Source organism: Passer domesticus, chromosome 6 (genome assembly GCF_036417665.1).
Source record: "Passer domesticus isolate bPasDom1 chromosome 6, bPasDom1.hap1, whole genome shotgun sequence".
NCBI classification, from domain to species: Eukaryota; Metazoa; Chordata; class Aves; order Passeriformes; family Passeridae; genus Passer; species Passer domesticus.
The window spans coordinates 25,994,915-26,014,705 of record NC_087479.1 but is presented as its reverse complement, the minus strand read 5'-3'; the positions used below and the strand labels follow the sequence as shown (position 1 = coordinate 26,014,705).

Here is a 19,791-nt window from a genome sequence, read left to right as displayed (position 1 = left end):
AACTTTCTGTGCTCTGCTGGCTGTACACATTCTAGTGCAGCCCTGTGATTCATGCTTAGCATGGTGTCCAGCAGGACCCCAGGTCCCAGCCAGACAGTCCCAAGCCTGAAACATAGCAGGGAATCCATCCATCCCAGATACAGGGCTTTGCATTTGTCTTTTCATTTTCAAACTCATGCTCTTTCTGATAGATCTTCAAATTTAAATTAGTCTTGGGAATAACTGGGGAAGTACATAAGTTCTGCAGAAGCCAGAGTGGTTCATATCTTTGCCCAGAGAGATGTTCAACTTCTAGCATTTGACAATAAAAATCATACAGAAACCAAGAGAAAAAAATTGTAAACCTCAAAATACTTCATAGCAGCTTGCCAGTCCTATAAAATCAAATTCAAACCAAACCAGAAGGAGAAAATCCTCCTGGTTTAGTAAAACTAAAATTCATGAACTGGCAAACACTGGCTGTGAAAGGTGGAACTCATCAGAACTGGTTTCCCAAAACAGAGAGCACAGGATATTTGCCAGTACAACATAGGCAATAACTGCTTAAAAAAAAAAAAAAAAAAAAAAAAAAAAAGCAGATTTGTGCAATATTTTGAAGAGCACTTTGGAGCTAAAGAACCTAAAGTAGTGGATTGAAAGCACTAGTGAGAAAATAAAGCAGGACTTGAGAAAGCAGCAAAGTTAAAAGGTGGTGTTTGATGGAGAATGCACCCAAAAATCTTGATTTATTTTTACAGGAGATAAAATAATTTTTAATGATTAAAACAAGAAGAAATCCAAGTTGCAATTGTAGATTTAAGGGTAAAAGAAACATAAGTAAAACTGCTATTCTGCCTATTTACTGACAACATACCATAAGGAAAAAGTGAGACCACTGCATCCTGCCTTCTCATGCAAGATATTCAAAAACATCAAAGAGAAAAACAAGTAAAGAAGAAAACATTGCACCAAATCACACAGAAAAAAAATGAAGAGGGCTGTTGATGGCCTCAGATCATAGCAGCCCATTAGAAACTTAGAAAAGCAGGCCTTGTTAACTTCATCTCAGATAAAAGAAGACAAAAGCAGTTTCAGGGATGCGACCATAACAAGTACAATTGTGAAGAAAGTCTGCAAGACTATAGCAGTAACAACAGGCTTTTGTAAAGGAACTACTGCCCTCATGAAAGGTCAGTTATGGTCACTGGAAAAGCTTTCATTGACTTCAATGGACATGGGGGTTATGCCCTAAAAAAGCAATTTTTTGTGGACTAAAATTCTGAGCCCAGTGAAGTTAATAGCAAAAATTCCATTAGGTTCAAAATTTATATTAAGATATTTATTTTAGTTATGCCTTCAATCGTTTTTGAATTAATAAAACAACATGCATACTCTGCCTGCATTTATAACAACACCATAATACATGGCATGATAACAAGCTGTTGAAACATAATTTTTTTCCAAACAGAAAAAAAAGTTTATGCCAGTTGTTTCTCTTCTGTTTCATTCAAACTTTGAATGATCATGCTTTTTCACAAATCTCTCAGCCAATTTTTTGGTGTTACAATTCTACCTTATTAAGCTCTTTCCCTTTTTAAAATGGTTCATGGTTTCAGGAGTTTGGGAATCTTCTTATGTGTTGAACAAATGGGTTGTTGAACCCATTGGTTCAACAATTGGGTTGTTGAACAAATTGCTGGTAGAATCATTGCATAAATCAAGTCTCTCTCACAGAGCTCATAATTAAAATGTTCTCTAGTCTAACAGCCTGTACACATCCAGTATCACGACCCAGCTGTTGGCTCAGCTAACACGCAGAAACTGGCTAAGCTGCAACAACTTTTGTTTCAATCCAAACCCTCAAAAATTACAGGTCTGGCTGTACCCTGGCACAGATATAGTCTCTAATCCTAGTTCTGTAACAGAGCTCTTCATTAGGTTATGAAAGAGTCGTAATTGAATGGTTTGTGTTTCATAGTTATGCATCTAGAACTAACGCCATTGAAGGACCCCTCAGGGCCCAGTACTACTTTACCACTTGTAAGGATGGGGAAGGTGACAGGATCCTCTCTATTTACTTACCACTGCATAAAAGCACTGCAGGACTGAGGTGTGTGTCAAGCATAGGGCAGTTTGAATGCTTTCACCAAGCCATGAGTCCCTGCATGAGTAGAACTGCCCTTGTTCTTATGACATCAGTGACAAAAATCCCTGATCTTAAAGCTAGCAGGATACATTTCATGTCAAATCAACACCAGAAACCAAGCAGATCAATAAAATTACTGTTGTATCAGGTCTTAGCACTCTATAAAACGCAGCAAGGGCAATTGCTGCTCTTGGGAGGACAATGCTGTGCATATGTGCTTCCCTTTTTTTGACACTGTTATCATTCAGAAGTCTGTAACAGCCTTTTTAAGAAGTTCATTTAATGCCAAGAATGAGTGGATGTCATGTGCTGTAGCAGTATGCATCTTCTATTTAACTGTAAAAAATTAATGGTCTTCATTGAACACCAAGTACTTGATGTTACTGTTCAATGAAGATCATTAAGAAAGCAGCAAGGAAGGATAAAAGTCATGACCTCTGAAGGCAACCATGAGTATACTGTGGACAAATATATGATAACATGCCAGCATTTCAAAATTAATGTATTGTTTGCAAGAACACTGTCACAAGTACATAGCAATTGGTATTGGTATATAATATGTGGTTTTTCATTTTGGAATCCTAATTGAGGTCTGAATTCAGAAACCTGGCTCTGACAAGAACGATACTGTTTCGTCAGCTATTGCTTAGAAAATATCATCCTCTTTCTTCAGGATTTGATTTACAGCTATAAGAAATACAATTCCTCAGGAACAGTGAGCTAGGGCAGTTCATTTCCCATAAAGCAAAGGTCTCTGATGAGTATGTTTGGTAGCACTCCCTCTCATCTACTTTATCTGGTTTCCAGTGGTTAGAATAATCCAGTCTTTCTGAAAATAAACTATTCCACATTCACCTTTTTCATGGCTCCCCTATTTTCAAGGAATATTACCCCCTCAGTGTGCTTTTAAATCAGTTATATATTCATGATTTCTTTTATGTATATTCAGTAGAAAATTCAGTACAAAATATTGCTTAGTGGTTTAGCCTACCAGCTGTAGTTGAACTAACCCTTTTAACTTATGTACATCAGTTATAATTTTTTATTCTCTTAATAACCTCAAACACATGAAAAACAAATAGAATGAGTTGATAATTTCTAACAGTAAAATACTTCACATATTTTGCTATCATGCTGTGGAATAACTCTACAATGTCAAGTAGCTCACAATTAGTAAAACTGTAGGGGGAAAAAAAGAAGTGTTTTGATCCTGAGGAATTTTTATCCTAATCAGATCGAAATTTCAATGCTCTTGTAGTGCTTAATATCTTCAATAACCAAAAAAAAATCAAACTGATTCCAATGTCAGGTTTTACATTCCAGGACTGAAATAAAATGCTAAAATATACAAATGAATCTCATGTTTGTACAAGTTTATTAACATCACTGGAAAGCAAGATTGATTCTAAATTAGCCTGATAGAATGTCAGGGGTTTAGCTATTTCTTAAACTAAGCCCAACTGGCACCCTGATGACAGCCTAGTGTTTGTTGTTTTCAAAGTATTGCAGAAGTGCTTGTCTGACTACCTGCAAAATCTTTCTCTGTGTCCATAGTATAGTCCTGCAAAGATTTCTGTGTTGGACACTGACACACTTTAGTCCTTTTGGCTGGAGCTGGTGGTGATACAGCAAGATCAGGGAACAGGAGATAAGAAACTGGAAGAAATGGAAGCATGTAAATAATATTTTTTTTTCATACAAGGCAAAAAAGGATCATGTACTTTGGTTTTAAAACATGCCTAGTATTTGTTTTTCAGTCCTAATGAATCTTAAGGTTACTATCCAAGAGTGTGTATTTATCATGTCTTTTAGCCATGCTTTGAAATCCTGAAGATGTTGTGTTTGCTCCTGCAAATTCTTCTTTGGGTTACTTGAGATATTGGTCTGTCTAGCCTTATTTCTTTGTCTGTGTTTTTGAACAAAGCCAGGTACTTTAGAAGAAGGGGGAAAACAGTCTGCAGTATGCAATTATGTGTGCTTTGTACCCTTGTTTTATACACTATTAACTCATGGCTGGCTCATTTCTTGACAGGTAATGCTTACATTTTTGTATGTGGAGGACAGTTATTACTATTGTAATATTTGGTGGTTTAATTATCCATTAACCATAAAAATACTCAGAAATCATTTTTAATCGCATAAAATTTCCAATCTTTATGATATTTTGTGCCTCAGTTTTTCAAATGCTTTTTTTTTTCAATTGGACAAGTGTTTTCTGTATGTAAAGTAGATAAGTGTTTATCAGGAGAATCCGATCTTTGGGATAGTAAACAAACCAGAAAACCCTACAAAGATAAATCTTTAGGGTATTTAAATCATTACCTGCTAAGCCTAGTTGCAGAATTCTGCCTTCTGTAGCTTAGCAATATACAGTAAATCTGCAAGATGCTGCAGATATTGTTTGCATCAATAACCCTTTAACTTAATTCCTGATGCTATTTCATCTTCAAATTAAATCTAATACAATACTCATTTAGTACATTCCCATTTCAGTTTGTAGGCTTTCAATTGTGTCTTCCATAGCTTATAGTTAATTGAAATTTGCACCCAAAATCTCCTATTTTGACCTTAGAATTGTACATAATACCAGCTGTATAAATACATGCTGCATTAAGGGGTTATAAAGTGAAGGTTGTGCTCTGACTTCTGCTAGTAACCTCTGTGTTTTCCAGATTCTCTGTTAATAATTTTCTGGGGTCTTTTTAAAGTTTTTTGTGCTCAAAATTTCCAGCCCCAGAAAGGAATTTAGATTTTGATATTATTCTTGTGATAAATTGCAGAAGCATATGTTAAATTTTAAAGCCATGGGAATAAAGAACATTATTGTACACGTCCAGCAGCTTCACCTTCATTCTGTCCACCAAGCTATTTCTGTGCTTTTTGGTAGAGGATGTAAATGTATGCCAGTTTAAAAAAGGACAAAAGTACTTCAGTCACATATCTTTCTACGTTCACTGTTGAGGTTCTCTCCAAGATTGCCAAGACCAGAAGTTTCCATCACCTTGTAGTCTAAATCAGTGTTATATCACTGAAAATCCAAGAACGGATTAAGGATTTTGTTTGTTGTTTACTAGGGTGTGAAATACCCCATCCTAAAATGTCACTATGAAAGTATGATTGGAGTTGTTGCAGATTTTTCCAGGATTTTAGAAACCTGTTATTGCTGTGGGCTATTTTTCTTTTTTATTTTTCAAAGGTCTGGACTGCTGACCTTGTGTGTCTAAGGGAGACAGTTTTCAAGGCTGTAAGGGTAGGAAAACAGTATCAGTAAACTTTGTAGCATATATCAAATGTGTGGCAGTAGGTCTTATTAGCACAGGTTTGAAAGAACCTGCATAAATCACCTGAGGCTTTGCCATCCATGTGTCATGTGGTGGGTCCATGTTGGTTTTGATGCCTGATAACCTGTAAAGTGAGTGGGCTGGTGCAGGACTTTGCCTCAGTCCTTTGGGAACATCCTTCAAAACACCTGAAGCCCTTTAACTCAATGTCCATAGGTTGCTAAGTATTGTTTCTGAGATCACAAGGTGCATAATTATTCCAAAGTTCTTTTATTTTTAATTTTATTTTTATTTTACAAAGTTGTGTTAGGGTTTGGTTTTTTTGGGTGGGTTTTTTGGGTTTTTTTGCGGGTTTTTTTGTGGTTGGGTGGGGCTTTTTTTTGTTTTGGGGGGTTTTTTTGGTTGTTTTGTTTTTGTTTTGTTTTGTTTTTTTAATAAGCACTAAACTATCTTATTAAGGCCTGTGGACAAAGGCAGAAATCTTTGGGTTTTTTTTTACATTTTACAAGTCATCTGGTATAAAGGGACAGTATGTTTCAAAAGTGTCTGCTGTCAGATATGAGATGGCGTTGCATCTGTGTGGTGGTTAGAGGGAGTTTGATCATTCAGTTGTGCCATACCACCATGACACTGTGCTCTGGATGCCTTTCCTCTAGAGCTCAGCCTGAAGAAATCACTCATTTCACTCAGCCCAAGCACCCAAACAGGGACTCTTATCCCAGAAATGAAAGCATGTTTAAAGGCATCCTGTCTCTTGAAATAGACAGTCTTTAACCTAGGTAATTCAAAGATAAAATTAATATTGTTGCCAGTCTTCTTCCATGAATCTTGAGTCTCTTTTCCTGTTTTTGGGAGATGTAGTTATGTATAGTCCACAGATACATTTGGCATGGAAAGGGTTATATTCTAAAATCATTAATCTTACATAGGTTGTCATATGATGGACATTAATGTTAGTGGAGAGATGGAGGACAGATTTCAGTTTCTTGAGCAAGCAAGGCCAAATTTTTCCTCTGATGTTGAGTTTTAGTAGCTAAGGGCAAAATTTGGATCTGGGATTTCATTTTCCCCTACAGTTTGAACAGAGGGTTCATTAATGATAATGGAAGTTCTGTCTGAAGTTGGTGTTCAAAGCAGGCTTGAGTTTCTAAACGACCGTTTCAATATTAACAGAAGAAAATCACTTTGTGGCAGGATTGAAGTCATGGGGAGAGAGAAAAATCATGAGGGGGAAAAAAGTTAAGAAAGAGAGAAGAAAGCCTAGAGAATCCTAGGTAGAAAAATCTGCTGCTCATTTTTCAATCCAGTCTGTCACAAAATAAACTTATATCGTTTACTTACATCAATTTTATCTATAGAAACCACAGAACAGTATTCTAATATGCATGCCATAAGCTTCCATTGAATAGTGCCTCTAGCAATACATTGCATTCCAGTTGATCAATACCTACATAACATTTTTAAATAAAAATTTTACCTAGAATTATATAGTCTTGTTAATATTCATGGTTATGCATAATTATAAAGTTGCCATTTCAAACATTCAGCCATGGGAAAATGGTATGTTATAATAATCACAAAAAGAAGGGGTGAAGAAAAGTGCCTTTGTTGTTCAAGTAGGAGTTGATGATTTCCATAGTGCTGGGAAACACTATATTTTGTGTCTTTGCTTGGTTTTAATAAATTTTCATTGCTACTGTGAACCGATGTCATGTAAACTGATAACACAGAATTGATTTTTAACAAAACATCTTCCTGGTCCTAATCTGAGATAATTTTCGCATACAGCATGCAAGGCCTTCCTCACTGTATTTGACAAGTTACAAACTTTGATCCTAATAAGAATTCACATTTTTTAACAGTTTGCTTTTAATATTTGCTTTTCTGCAAAGAGGCAGGAAAAGTATTGCTTAGTTTTCAAACATTCTTAAGGTTTCAAATTTTTCTAAATGCTTGATTAAAGCTCTTTATTTTTTTCTGCAAGGTTGTTGATACTTAATTTTGCCTAATTTATCACGTATTTGTATGTGTAACATCCCTACACTGGAAGATTAAACTGTATTTCGGATTGCAAAGTAAGAAATTAATTGATTGCCATACTTAGAGTGTGCCACACTCACATTTTTAGAGTGACTGTAGATGCTTGAAATAATACCCTGGTGGATGAAGAAGTTAGGTGGGAGTTTGAATATCTCTGAGGTACAGTTTTCTTTCATGAACCTGATCCACTACTTCCTGCTTATGGTAGGAAAAGATGAATTTATGTTTATAAACCTGCAACTATTCCTCTCTGATATTCATATCACAGTAGCAGCCAGGTCTGTCAGTGGTATTGACACCATAGATTGCTTTCTACCCTATGGTAAAAAAGATGTTCTCTGTCCAGCACTCCAGGCTTTATATATTATATATATTATATATATATATATATTATATATATATATATACTGTCATATGCTGTGAATAAAATGCAGTTTTCTAAAGCCTCACAGAACCAGCATTTTCTTAAAACAGTTCTTATCTTTGGAATTTTCTTTAGAAGAACTCTGTTGAGATACAGTAAGTCAGACAGGGCTGGTGAGGAACCGTGTGCAGTGAAGGGAGGTAAAGCAGCATTGCCCACAGGGACTCTTGTGATGGGAAGCTGGCATTCTTTACCAAATAATCTGCTCTGATGGCCTTGCTTTTGGCCCACTAGGTAGACAATTCACACATGTGCAGAGTGAATTGCATTCAGTTCATTCACACACTGTCCAGGCTTAAGTCCCCTCCTCCTCTCTCTACCCCATGCAGTACATCCAAAATAGAGCTGTTTGTGGAGAATTATGTAGCTGACATATGATTCCTCACCACGTGTCTACAAGGCTCCTGTCATCTAGCTCCTAATTCTGTAGCAAGCATCATTTAGCATCGCTAAATATTTTTCATTGCTAAAATCCAATTTTTGGATACCCACTATTTTAAACATGTAGCTCACTAATTGCAAAATCTATAGGAAAGTCCTTACAACATCAAAGACTCACTTGATCCTCAGAGCTATTATAAATTGACAACTGTCTCTGTTACAGGCAAATAAGGCACTTAATGCACTCTTTCTGGCTGTGATGCTATTTTTCCTGTGGGTTTTGAAAATGACCTTCCTGTAAGCATCAAGGACTATAACTTTTCAGATAAAGAAACTTGTTCTTGTTTTAAGTCTATGCCAGGTTCATTCCCCTATAGCCCACAGTTTTCAAAAGCAGAAGAAAAAGTAATCCAGAATTAAAAAAATAAAAACCCCTCTGTTTCCAGAACGAAGTTACCCTGTCAGCTTGCCTTGGGCCTTAGGTGGAGAAGTGGAGATTAAAGAGTCAGTATTCCTTTTCATGTTTCATCTGCCAGTTTTGTGAATGTAGAAAGAGTACTTGTGGCTGCAGCTAAGTATCCGACTGTAGTATTAAGTACAGCAATTTCACCCTCATGCACTAAATTAAAAATATTCTTATAAGTTTACCGTGAGAGGAGTTCAGTATCAATACCATCCAGTCATTGATAAAGGTATTTCAAGGAGAAGGGTGAATAGCACAGCAGATGTAACCTCAATATTTTCACCAATTATAAAGAGCCTCTTTGTGAAGCTGTGTGAATATGTAAGATGATCTCATCATTTCCTATTTACTCAATACTTACCTGAATACGCAATATAGTGTAGCTTTTAAATGCATATGCACATGAGTAAAATGTCCTTTTGTAAGAGACTTTGCTAAAAGACTGCTTTTGATACACAATTTCTTCATCTCCTCTTCAAACTGAATTAAGCTACTTCCTTCTTTTAAAACACAACTCACTATTTAGAAGCTTTGGCTTTGATTTCTCAGAACAGCCTTACAGGAAGAAACTATGTTCCTTTTCTATTTGTAACCATATTTTTGAAGACAAACTTGTACTGATTTATTTTAATTTTCTAACAGAAATAGGTTCCTGCAAAGAACACTGGCTGTTTCTTCTTTTTCCCCCTCCTTCACTCCACCGCCACAAGAATATTGCTGTGCACAAAGCTACCAAGGAAAACTGAAATCCCTCTGTTGGGAACTGTGTACACAGCAATATATTCATACTTTGAGAAATAAGTGAGGGTTTTTTTATTTCTTAGCATGACATACTGTGCACTTCTTGCATGCCAACCACTGAATTCAAATTGAGGAACTAGGTAACATTTCAGCAAATTTTAATCAGGTTTACCATCCACCATTTTAGGGAATATATCTGTGCAGCTGACATAAAGGTCACCGATTTTAAAACATTAACCCTCAGTTAGTCCCTTTGATTAAAGGGTTTGTGTATATATGTGTGTGTGCATGTGTGTGTGTGTCTGTGTGTGTGTCTGTGTATGTGTATGTATATATATATATATATATATATATATATATATATATATATATATATATATATAAAATTATATAACCCCATCATCATGCTTAATCCCATCACATGAGCCATCCCACAAATCTGGTCACAAGTCTCACCTTGTCTGCCATACTGGCTACTCCATGTATTACACAAATAGAAATATAAAATTATTTGCACTGCTCAGTGAGTGAGGGACTTGCTTGAAAAAAAAACATTCTGAAAATTCAGGATGTAATCTACGTGGCATTAAATTTACATTCAGTTTATGCTAAAGTGAAATGCATCGTCTGTTGCTAGTTAGAAAACATATCTTCACAATCAGAGCTTAGTGATTCTTTGCTTTCATTTCTTCTCAAAATCAGGAACTTTATTAATGGACTCTCTGTACCTGCAAACCGAAGATCTTTAAAATGAAACTGAGCTTTACTCAGTAAAACTAGTTAGCAATAAACTGGATAAATTTCCCTCCCTATTGCCTCCTTCTAATTGTTTTTTGGTTTTTGGAGTTTTTTTGCCTCAAAATTGTCATCTGATTTCTAAGTTGCAGATTGGCAATGCCAGCAGTTAAAAAATACTGTAAATTAGAAAACAATTCAAATTTTTTTCATTATCATTTTCTTTCATCACATTTAGAAATATCTTTCCAAGGTATACTGGGAATTTTCAGAACTGAGTTGGGGGTGCACTCTCACAGGAGGTAACAACCAGATTTAGCAGCACAGTGCAGCTTGCCTGCCAAAGAATCTCTTTATAGAGAGAATTTTTATATTGAATCATGAGACTTCCTTTAGAGCATGGGCCACAAATCTCTTATATGAAATGTGCTTTAGACAGACGCAGCAAGGAAAATTCTGTGTATCTGGTAATATATCTAAGCTGGCCAAAAATAGAGTGGGAATTTGCAGGTAGATGAACTTCACGGAAAGTTCCTTTTTAATACAGTATTACAGACATTCTTTGGATGTATTCTTTGTATTTGGGAGCCTGAACTCTGAGTGTAGATGGTTTGTATATAGCTCTGATGCACAGAATTCTCATTCTTGAGAAAGCAGGCATCTTTTCCTCTTTTCCACAGCTTTGAAATGAATGCTCTGTTCAGTCCATGACACAGACTTTTCCAGTGGTGCAACAAGCAATGTAAAAATTACTGGAGGATGAAGGAATTGTCTAGGATGACCAAAAGAGCTGGACAATCTGGGACCTTGTGACCATCACTATGAATAACTGCAGTGTGCCTTTCAGCCACTGGCTAGTGACTCACCTGGTACTTTGATTTTCAAATGTGTATGTGGACAGTTGTCCTTTGGCATCTGTGTAGCACGGTAAACTCCTTAAATAAAAAGTGTTCCAAGAAAGACACTAGTGTATTTAGTAGGTACAAGTGCAGATAGATTTTACTGGTTCCTGCACTCAGCTGTGGGCATTCATGTTTCCAGAAGAGAGATGGTATCACTCCACAGTTGTGTGCACATCAGTTTTACACTCAGCTGTAAGCAGAGTATTTTGAATGTCCTGTTGTACTGAAATGGAAATGCTTACCATAATCAAAACTCACAGCAGTGATTTTCTTCCCTTTTTCTTCATAACTGATAAAGTTGGGCTAATTTATGTGAGATTGTTTTCTAAAGTGGCTTACAACATTGGTTTGACAGAAATGCTGGGTAGTCAGTTGCTCAAGTTTTATCTTTATTCTGCTGTATAATGAGGTTTTGAAGACAATGAATTATCACAGTAGAATATTTAGAGCTTGAAATACAAAAGTAAAAATTTAGGGAAATATTGATGTCTGCTAGGAACAAACTTAGTTCACTAGAGGCTGCTGAAAAACAAGACCCAGATACAAATATTTGTTTATATTAAAGCTGAACATAACTTGCGCTTCGCATTCACTTTGCATGGCACTATTTTGCATGCATGTTTTTCTCTAGTAGTTGAAAAATTGTAGTGGGGATTGGGGGATACCTCCAAGGTAAGGAAACATCACTGTTTGTATGGCTGCCTTTGTAAACATCTTTTTCTGTAGATATCTGCTGTACACAGATTTAGATATAGATACATTCACATGTATAATTGGGGGTATAGACACTTGGTTAACTTGAAAGCTCCAAAGTGTCATCTGTCACATTTATGGCAGGAACTTTAACTGCCTTAAATACTTATCCTTTTCCAAAGTGACTTTTTTATTTTCTCTCTACGAAAAAAAAAAAAAAGAAAGAAAAAGAAAAGGAAAAGGAAAAAAGAAAAAAAAAGGAAAATGTACTTCATGAAACTATTGTATATGAAGCACTTATTAGCCGTAATTAAATGGACAATATGAATTTACTACGTCTTTAGGACTCTGGCTTGTTCTGGTTTAGAGCAAGATGATTAATGCAAATACATATTACTTGAGATAACCATTTAGCAGCTAATTTAGCCAAATTTATTACAGCAGTTAGAGGTTTTTCATTTTAGCAGACGGAGACAAGGACATGACAAAAGCAGGCGGTGACTGTGAAGGCACACTGCCCTCTAGTGCACGAAGCTTTATGGGAATACTGAGGAATACAGGGAGGAAAAGGGATCCAGCAACAGCCGTGCCTAGATTTTGTGTAGTTTATGGGTTTTATAAAACCGTTCTGCTACCTTCCACTGAAAGCTTTGCCTTTCATTCCCTTCTCCTGACATGGAAGAATCAGATACAAAACAAATCCATTTCAAACTTGGCAATATTTTGGCTGAAGTATTACTTTAAACATCTGTATTTTTAAGCCGTCTTACTGTGAGCATCTAACAGCGCCGTTTCACATTACTGATTGCTTTTACTGCTTTCTGTTTCCTGGCATATTTCAAGCATCAGAAAGAGCTGTCACTCTTTGGCTCTAACCAAGCCATTCTGTGCCTCCCCTAGGCCTCTTTCTCAGCCTGCTGGTGGATTTACTTTGCTCTGGTAGAAAGTAAATTCTCCAAAGACTTTTCCCCCACTGACCAGTGGAGATTTGGTTCATCTGAGAACTGTAAATTCTGTTTGACAAGATCAAAGAAACAGATGTATAAGTTCAGTGGTTGATATCGCCTGCAATGAGGAGAAATGATCAAAGCAGCAGGGGTAGAGTATCTTCCCAAACCTTTCAAATATCCAGAATCTCAAAGAGGTCTACCTAGGAGCTATGAATAAATCACATATAAATTTGCCTCTTTTTTCCCTTTTCTTTTTTTACAGTTTGACATTGAGTGCATTGGAAATGTCCACACAGCAATAAGTATTCTGAAAACCATAGAGATTTGTAGGTTTTTTTGCTTTTCTTCTTCCACTGGAGTTTCCAAAAGTAGATTAAAATTATACTTTAAAACTTGTAAAATGCTAGTTATACTGAAGTTCAGATCCTGTTTGTCATCTCACTGGCATTAAATCCAAAAGAAGCCATGTATCTTCTGCTTATACTTGTGTCACGTTGTACAATGAAGGTCATTTTACCACAGTTCTAACACGTACTCTATCTTGCTTGTGTTTTGTTTGTATTTTCCTGTCAGTGCTGAATAAGGGTCAGTGTGTAACAAAGTATTACCGCTGGATGCAGAAGAACGGAGGTTATATCTGGATACAATCTAGTGCAACCATAGCTGTCAACGCCAAGAATGCAAGTGAGAAGAATATCATTTGGGTCAATTACCTCCTTAGGTAGGTCTCACAGTCACTTCTCTCGCTTCATCTGCTGTCTCTGTTGCTTGTCTCTGTCAGTGAGAGGCCTAGGGAAAAAAACAACAGCCTACTAGAGAAAGTTAAGAAGAACTTTTCATGTAGTCCTCATCAAAAGCAGTGCCATTTTGTTATAGTTATTGAGGCATCTGTCGTTTCTCTGTGCATGAGAATATTCTTGAATTATTATGCTGCCTCGGTCTTGAAATAAACCCTGCACTATTTTATTGCATGCCCTGAAATCTACTCAATCCAAGCTCAAAGATAAAAATTATCCACACCAACTTTCAGTAGCTGTGTTATAAAATCTGGTGTGAAGTGTTTGGCACTGTTTTATTTGGATATTAAAAATGCAGGGAAGCAATCTGCTGGTATGGCAAAAAAAAAGTTATCTCTGAAAGGCATTTGCCAATTCACTCCAGAGAGAGGAACAGTCTCGTGACAAAAAAGGCTCAAACTACTTTGTTGTTCCTGTAAGTATCAGATAATATTCACACTGAAAAATACAACATAGGATTTCAAACTACTATAAACTACTATATTAAGCTATTAGAACTATTTTAAATAGAAATAGTAACAATGGCTTGAGTGAAAGGCTGTTCCCTGAGAAATTCTGTTTTACCAAAGTATTTGTAAAGGACTGGTTTCAGAGCTCAGGGGAAAACCAACAGTCACTGAGAGACAGTGAATTATAAACCTGACTGTTCTCATCTGAAAATACCTTTCAACACATTCTGTTTTGTGAAAATGCTCAATAAGATTGGGAGATTTTCTGTTTTGTTCCAAAGCAGAACAAACAAACAAATAAAATTTGAAACCTTGAGATTGTCATGAAATGCAATTGTCATTTTCTGGCCTGTTCTCCTTTTAAGTTGCTTGTCATGGTTAGTTACATTCCCTTTGATGCCATGAGAGTTCAAAGTGATGTCTAGGGGTTAGATTGTGACTTATTATGCCAAGTCCAGCAAGCCCTGAAGAGACTGTGCCTGCCTAAACTTGCATGTTGAAATGCTTTTGATTCCCCTTTTGGGGAAGAGAAGGAAGCAACCCCTGGCAGGAGAGCATTGAAGGGGTACAGAGGGAAACCTTGCACGGCAGTGGAGCTTTCACTGGGAATTGCAATTTTTTGGCCTGATATGATTGAGCACAGGCTTTTCTGAATATATCTTTGTCCTGCTACTTTTTTGTCTGTTCTTTGCTAGTGTGAGGCAGAATGCAGAATTTTAGGAGGTCAGCTTAAAGCTGACAATTCTGAACTGGAAGTACAGCTTCACTGCCCCAGTTCTTAACAGAGCTGCAAAATGCCCAGAAGTGTTCTCATATTTCCAGCTCTAGCTGTAAAAGTCAAACATAAGAATTATGAACAGCTACCTCTGTCCCCTTTTCTGCTTTTCAGATAATAGGTGAACTTTGTCCACAGACATCCCACAAAACAATTTTCTCTACAAGCAGAATATACCTAACCAAAAAAAAAAAAAAGCAGTGTGGTCTTCCTCAGGTCCCCTCCCAGAACCTGATTTTTCTAGCGTATTCCATTCACCAATCTGTTAGAGAAATATTAGCATCTTCACTGAATTTGTATTTTTAATTTAGATTTCTCCTTGTACTGGAATTCACAAAAGATCAAAATGTCCAAATAATATTTTAATAACAGATTAAGGCATAATTAGGTCTACTCTTAGCAGAAGTACTGGTCTGTATACATTTCCATGCATTAGAAAGTATGATTCAGCTGTCTGTAAAAGGATAGACTAATTATAGTGACAGGGAGGATTAATGCTGTTCTTGTTCTAGCAACTTGTTATTCATAGTGTGAAAGCCCTCAAACATCTTTTGCTTGGAGGGGGCAAATTTGGAGACTGCCCTGGGATGCAACAAAATACAGTCACTTTGTCAGGACAAAGCCATAAAGATGATAATAGTAACATGGCATCTCATGTGAACTGTGTGAGCTCTGAGTTTTCACAGTGCACTCTGAGAGGCTGAATATGAGCATACTGTCATTGTGATAGTGCGTCAGGCACCCCCAGTGCTGCCTCATATTGTTCTGTGCAGGACTGTGGATTTTCCATTTTACCAGAATTGAAGTGCATGGAAATACTCACCCAGTCAAAAATTATTGAAGACTTTGTTATTTTTCATATTCTCTACCACTTATGTTTAGCTATGTCTGTTCCCCTACATTTGCATGCACTTAAGAAAGGAACACATTTTAAAAGGTACAAACCAAGCAAAAGCATAGCGTTGTAGGGGTTTTCTTCCATCTCTCTGGCAGTGTAGCTTTTTTAGATTGCAGTCATGTTCCTTGCTAACAAGTCACAGGTGAGCACCACATGAGCAGATGAAGATATGATTATAATGGGTGTGTTGACAGTTCTTTATCCCTAACATATGCATCTTAACATGCACATGTGCATCTGTCACATAGTTAGAGAGGTTGTTTTTGGTTTCTTGCTGATGTGGATGTATGTGTGCAGTGTTTAAAAAACATGTAACCTATTTCATCTAATTTTTGGCCAGATTTTTTGGAACAGTGGTCACTTCTTTAGCCCTCGCTGAGCACCTTCTTAATAACTTCATGTATGACATGCTTGATTAAAATGTGTAAAACTGGAATGTTGAGAAAAACAGTTATTGAAAGGACTCTGGCACAGTTGATAGAGAACATTTCTACAAAGATAACTCTAATAGACATTGCCAGTGTGAGAGAAACAGATTGGAAGAGTTAAAACACTCTCTCTGTCCTCCCAGGCACAGTAATGGGATCGAAATCGAGATATTTTGTTGTGGGATGATTACACAGTGTAGCTTTACTGCTAGATATCACACAAGCCATGATGTCCCACTTCAGCAAGGATGCTTTGATAGCTCTAAAACTTCACTAGAATCAAACAAGGTTTAGTACCTGGTCAATAAAAGTATTTGACTGCAGTATTAAAATAAGCCTTCACAAAATTCCTGCTGTGAAGCTCTGAAGCCAAAAATATGTGTTTCTGTGTTTACTCTGCTATTCTTCCTGTTCTTTGTTCCTGAACTTTGATATGAAAAGAAGAAAAAATCATGAAACTGCAAATCATCCTATTGTGTTTGTATTTGCTGTATCCTCTTCAGTAATCCAGAGTACAAGGACACTCCAATGGATATTGCACAACTTCCCCATCTGCCAGAGAAAACCTCAGAATCCTCAGAGACCTCTGACTCTGAATCAGACTCAAAGGACAACTCAGGTAACACACATGGTGTGCCTTTACACCCACAAGAGGTTCATATCATGAAAGCCACACGGTCAGCTTTTCAGTTGCTTTTACTTCTCAAGTATTGTTCCATTAGAACAAACAAAAAAAAATCACATAAAATTAAATTGAAAAACACTAGCAAATTTTTTTAATCACCTTAGCATTTCCATTTCCTCAGAATTTCTCTTCACTTTCTTCATGCATTGTTGCCTACATAGCACCAAACTAAATATTTGATTTCCCAGCTGTGCTTAAAGTATTGTGCCTTGTGCAGGAGACTTGGGATTGCAACTGTTGGATAAAATTCAAGCTCTTCTCTTTCCAAAGTAGGCAGGCATTCTACTGAGAGGTCTCCGCTGTCAATCTTTATTCAATCTCTTTTCCCTGTATAAATACATTTTTGAAGACTCTCACTAGGGGGCAGTAAAGATTGAAAAAATTTGAGAGTTTTCTTGGGTTAAAAGTTATATTTAATTAAAATGTGTGGGTTCAAGAACTTGTTCCTAAGCTCTTTAAGTCTGGGACTTCAGCTGTTTTTTAAAAGCTGAGTGTATGCCTCAAGTTCTATGTGTAAATTAGTCCTACAGATGGTCCAGTGCACAGATGGTTCACACATTCCCTGTTAGTTTTAACAGTGGCTACCTAGGCATAGGTGCAAATCATCTGGCCTTGAAAGAAGTGTGTTTTCCTGCAGCCCAAGAAGTAAAGATATTACTCAGCTGTTCTACGTAGGATGGATGGATGGATAGATAGATACATAGATTATTTTTCTCTCATGTCTACAATAACTACCAAAAACACTCTAGAGAAAATGGATCACTGTGATATAAATCAAGAAAGAGCAAGAAGAGGATCAGGATATTATTATATTATATTATATTATATTATATTATATTATATTATATTATATTATATTTATTATATGGCTGTTCTCTTTCATCTTTTGCTTTTATTTGTTTGTGCTTTGGCAGCTTGGTTAAAGTAAATGTGCAGGCCACTGTTATTGGGAATTTCTTCATCGATTCCCAGTGCTTCCTTTTTGCTGTCTTGTTCCTAAATAGCCAAATAACACATATGTGGAGAAAACAGTTTTGATTTCCCACATGCACTGGAAGTTTCTCCAGGTGAGCACATGAGAAATACATGTACAATCATGATTTCTAAAGCTGATGCAGAGCAAGACGGCATTCCAAAAGTGCACAGGTATTTACATCTCTGAAGGAGGTATCTGGGAGTCGTGGAAGACAGATGGCACAGGGGCTTGTTTACTACAAAAGATTTAGATAGAAATGCCAAAGGACCTGAATTTGGAACAGTATTTTAGATTAAACCAACAAGTTCAGTTCAAGCTGTGGTATAATCTCAGGCAAATATTGTGTAGCTTTAGACCACCTCACTCTAAGGCCACTCTTCCCCAGCTAGAAACCATGGCCTTAAAATAAGACATCTTCAAATAAAGGAAGAAAAAATTTGTAGGACAAATTCAACCCTAGGTGGAACAAAAAGCTGGATGAGACTTGGGGGTTTACAGCTGCTACTTTTTTCCTATAGATTTTATTTTTTAAAGGAAGGTTCTCTCTGCTGCTGCTCACACAAGCAAAAGTCCCACTGACTTGCAAAGTGCAGTGTCCTGAATGCTCAGACAGCTTTCCTGTCAAACCCACCTTCAGCACTTCTGGGAAATAGTTTGGCATTGACATGGCTCCAGAAGTAACCAATATCTTTAGACGCAAACCACTCCTTCCCCTCTCCACCTAAAGCAAGGATATTGAAAAGAGTAGTACTTGGCTCTGATGAGTGAAAAACATCTTTTATTAGGCAACAAAAGATTTCTGGCTAGTCTGTAAAGGACAGGGTTTCCTGAAACCTTTTTTGACCCTTTCAAACATAGTGTGATAATGGAACATATTCAGTCTCAAAGCTGCTTTGGCTCTCCGATTCCAGTGGGCTACAGTGTTTATCTCACCCGTATTAGAATTATAATTAAATGAATTCAGGCAAGAAGAGTGACAGCTTCTCAGTGCTGTAGCTGTGCTATTTTCAATGGTCTTTGGATGGTTTGGATCAATCAAGAATTTAATTCATTGGCTGATTATTTTTTTCTCTATTTTTTTATACTTGTTTTCCTTCAGGAGAATGTAAGAAGACGGTCTAGCAACATAGCAAGATTGTTTTAACCATAAACTGGTTTATTCACTCATTTTAACTGGTTTATTCATTCATTCAGATTTATACACAACTTGCTTCTCCTCTCACACGGGAGGAAATCAGCAGTAATTCCACTGCAGCCAGAGACTCTATGCCACTTCAAAAGTGGCAATAGTCAGAAGAAAAAGAGATGAGAGTACTAGAATCTTCATTAATAAATAGTGCTATATGTGGGTGCCTGCCCACTGCAGGAGAACATGGATGTGGAAGAACAATCACCAGAACATTAGAGTGATAATGGGATTGTTCACTGACTCCTCTTGGATGGCACAGCTACAATGCTGTTGTGCTCACAGCTGTCACCATGATTCTTGTCCAGTGAGCAGACGAAAAGGCCCCCTCAATCAAGGTGCAGCCATATAGCATAGGCTTCTAGTGCATTAACAGTCCTGAGGCAGAGACATTCATGGTGATCAAAACTCACCCAACACAATACTGGAAAAAAAACCATGCAACTCTACAGAAGAAAACGTCTCTTGCCAAAAAAAAGTTAAAGCAAATCCAATCTCATTGGTAGGTAGAAATCTGAACTTGGATTATAATATTATGTTCCTGTTGCTAATGCTTTGTTTCACTTTTATTTTGCTCCAGAGGACAATGAGAACTCAAAGTCAGATGAGAAAGGAAACCAGTCAGAGAACAGTGAAGACCCTGAATCCGACAGGAAAAAGTCAGGAAATCAGTCAGATAATGAAATGAACTGTAATGAGGATGGGAACAGCTCCAGCAACCAGGACAGCAGGGACAGTGATGACAGCTTTGAAAACTCAGACTTCGAGAATCAGAAGGCCCCTGAAGACAGTTTTGGCACTCTTGGCTCTATGCAGATCAAGGTGGAGCGCTATGTTGAGAGTGAGTCAGACTTGCGGTTGC

General features: G+C 37.0%; 1 protein-coding gene across 11 annotated transcripts in view; it reads left to right on the top strand.

Moving 5' to 3' along the window:
- The window catches only part of NPAS3 (neuronal PAS domain protein 3), a 591,061-nt gene that overhangs the window by 567,273 nt on the left and 3,997 nt on the right, over nucleotides 1-19,791 (top strand). For all 11 annotated transcript variants that reach the window (XM_064423979.1, XM_064423977.1, XM_064423983.1 and 8 more), the window contains 3 exons: nucleotides 13,309-13,456; nucleotides 16,586-16,701; nucleotides 19,510-19,791. The exon at nucleotides 19,510-19,791 is cut by the window's right edge and continues 3,997 nt beyond it. In XM_064423979.1, the coding sequence (XP_064280049.1) occupies nucleotides 13,309-13,456; nucleotides 16,586-16,701; nucleotides 19,510-19,791 (546 nt within the window). The remainder of the gene's footprint in view (nucleotides 1-13,308; nucleotides 13,457-16,585; nucleotides 16,702-19,509) is intronic.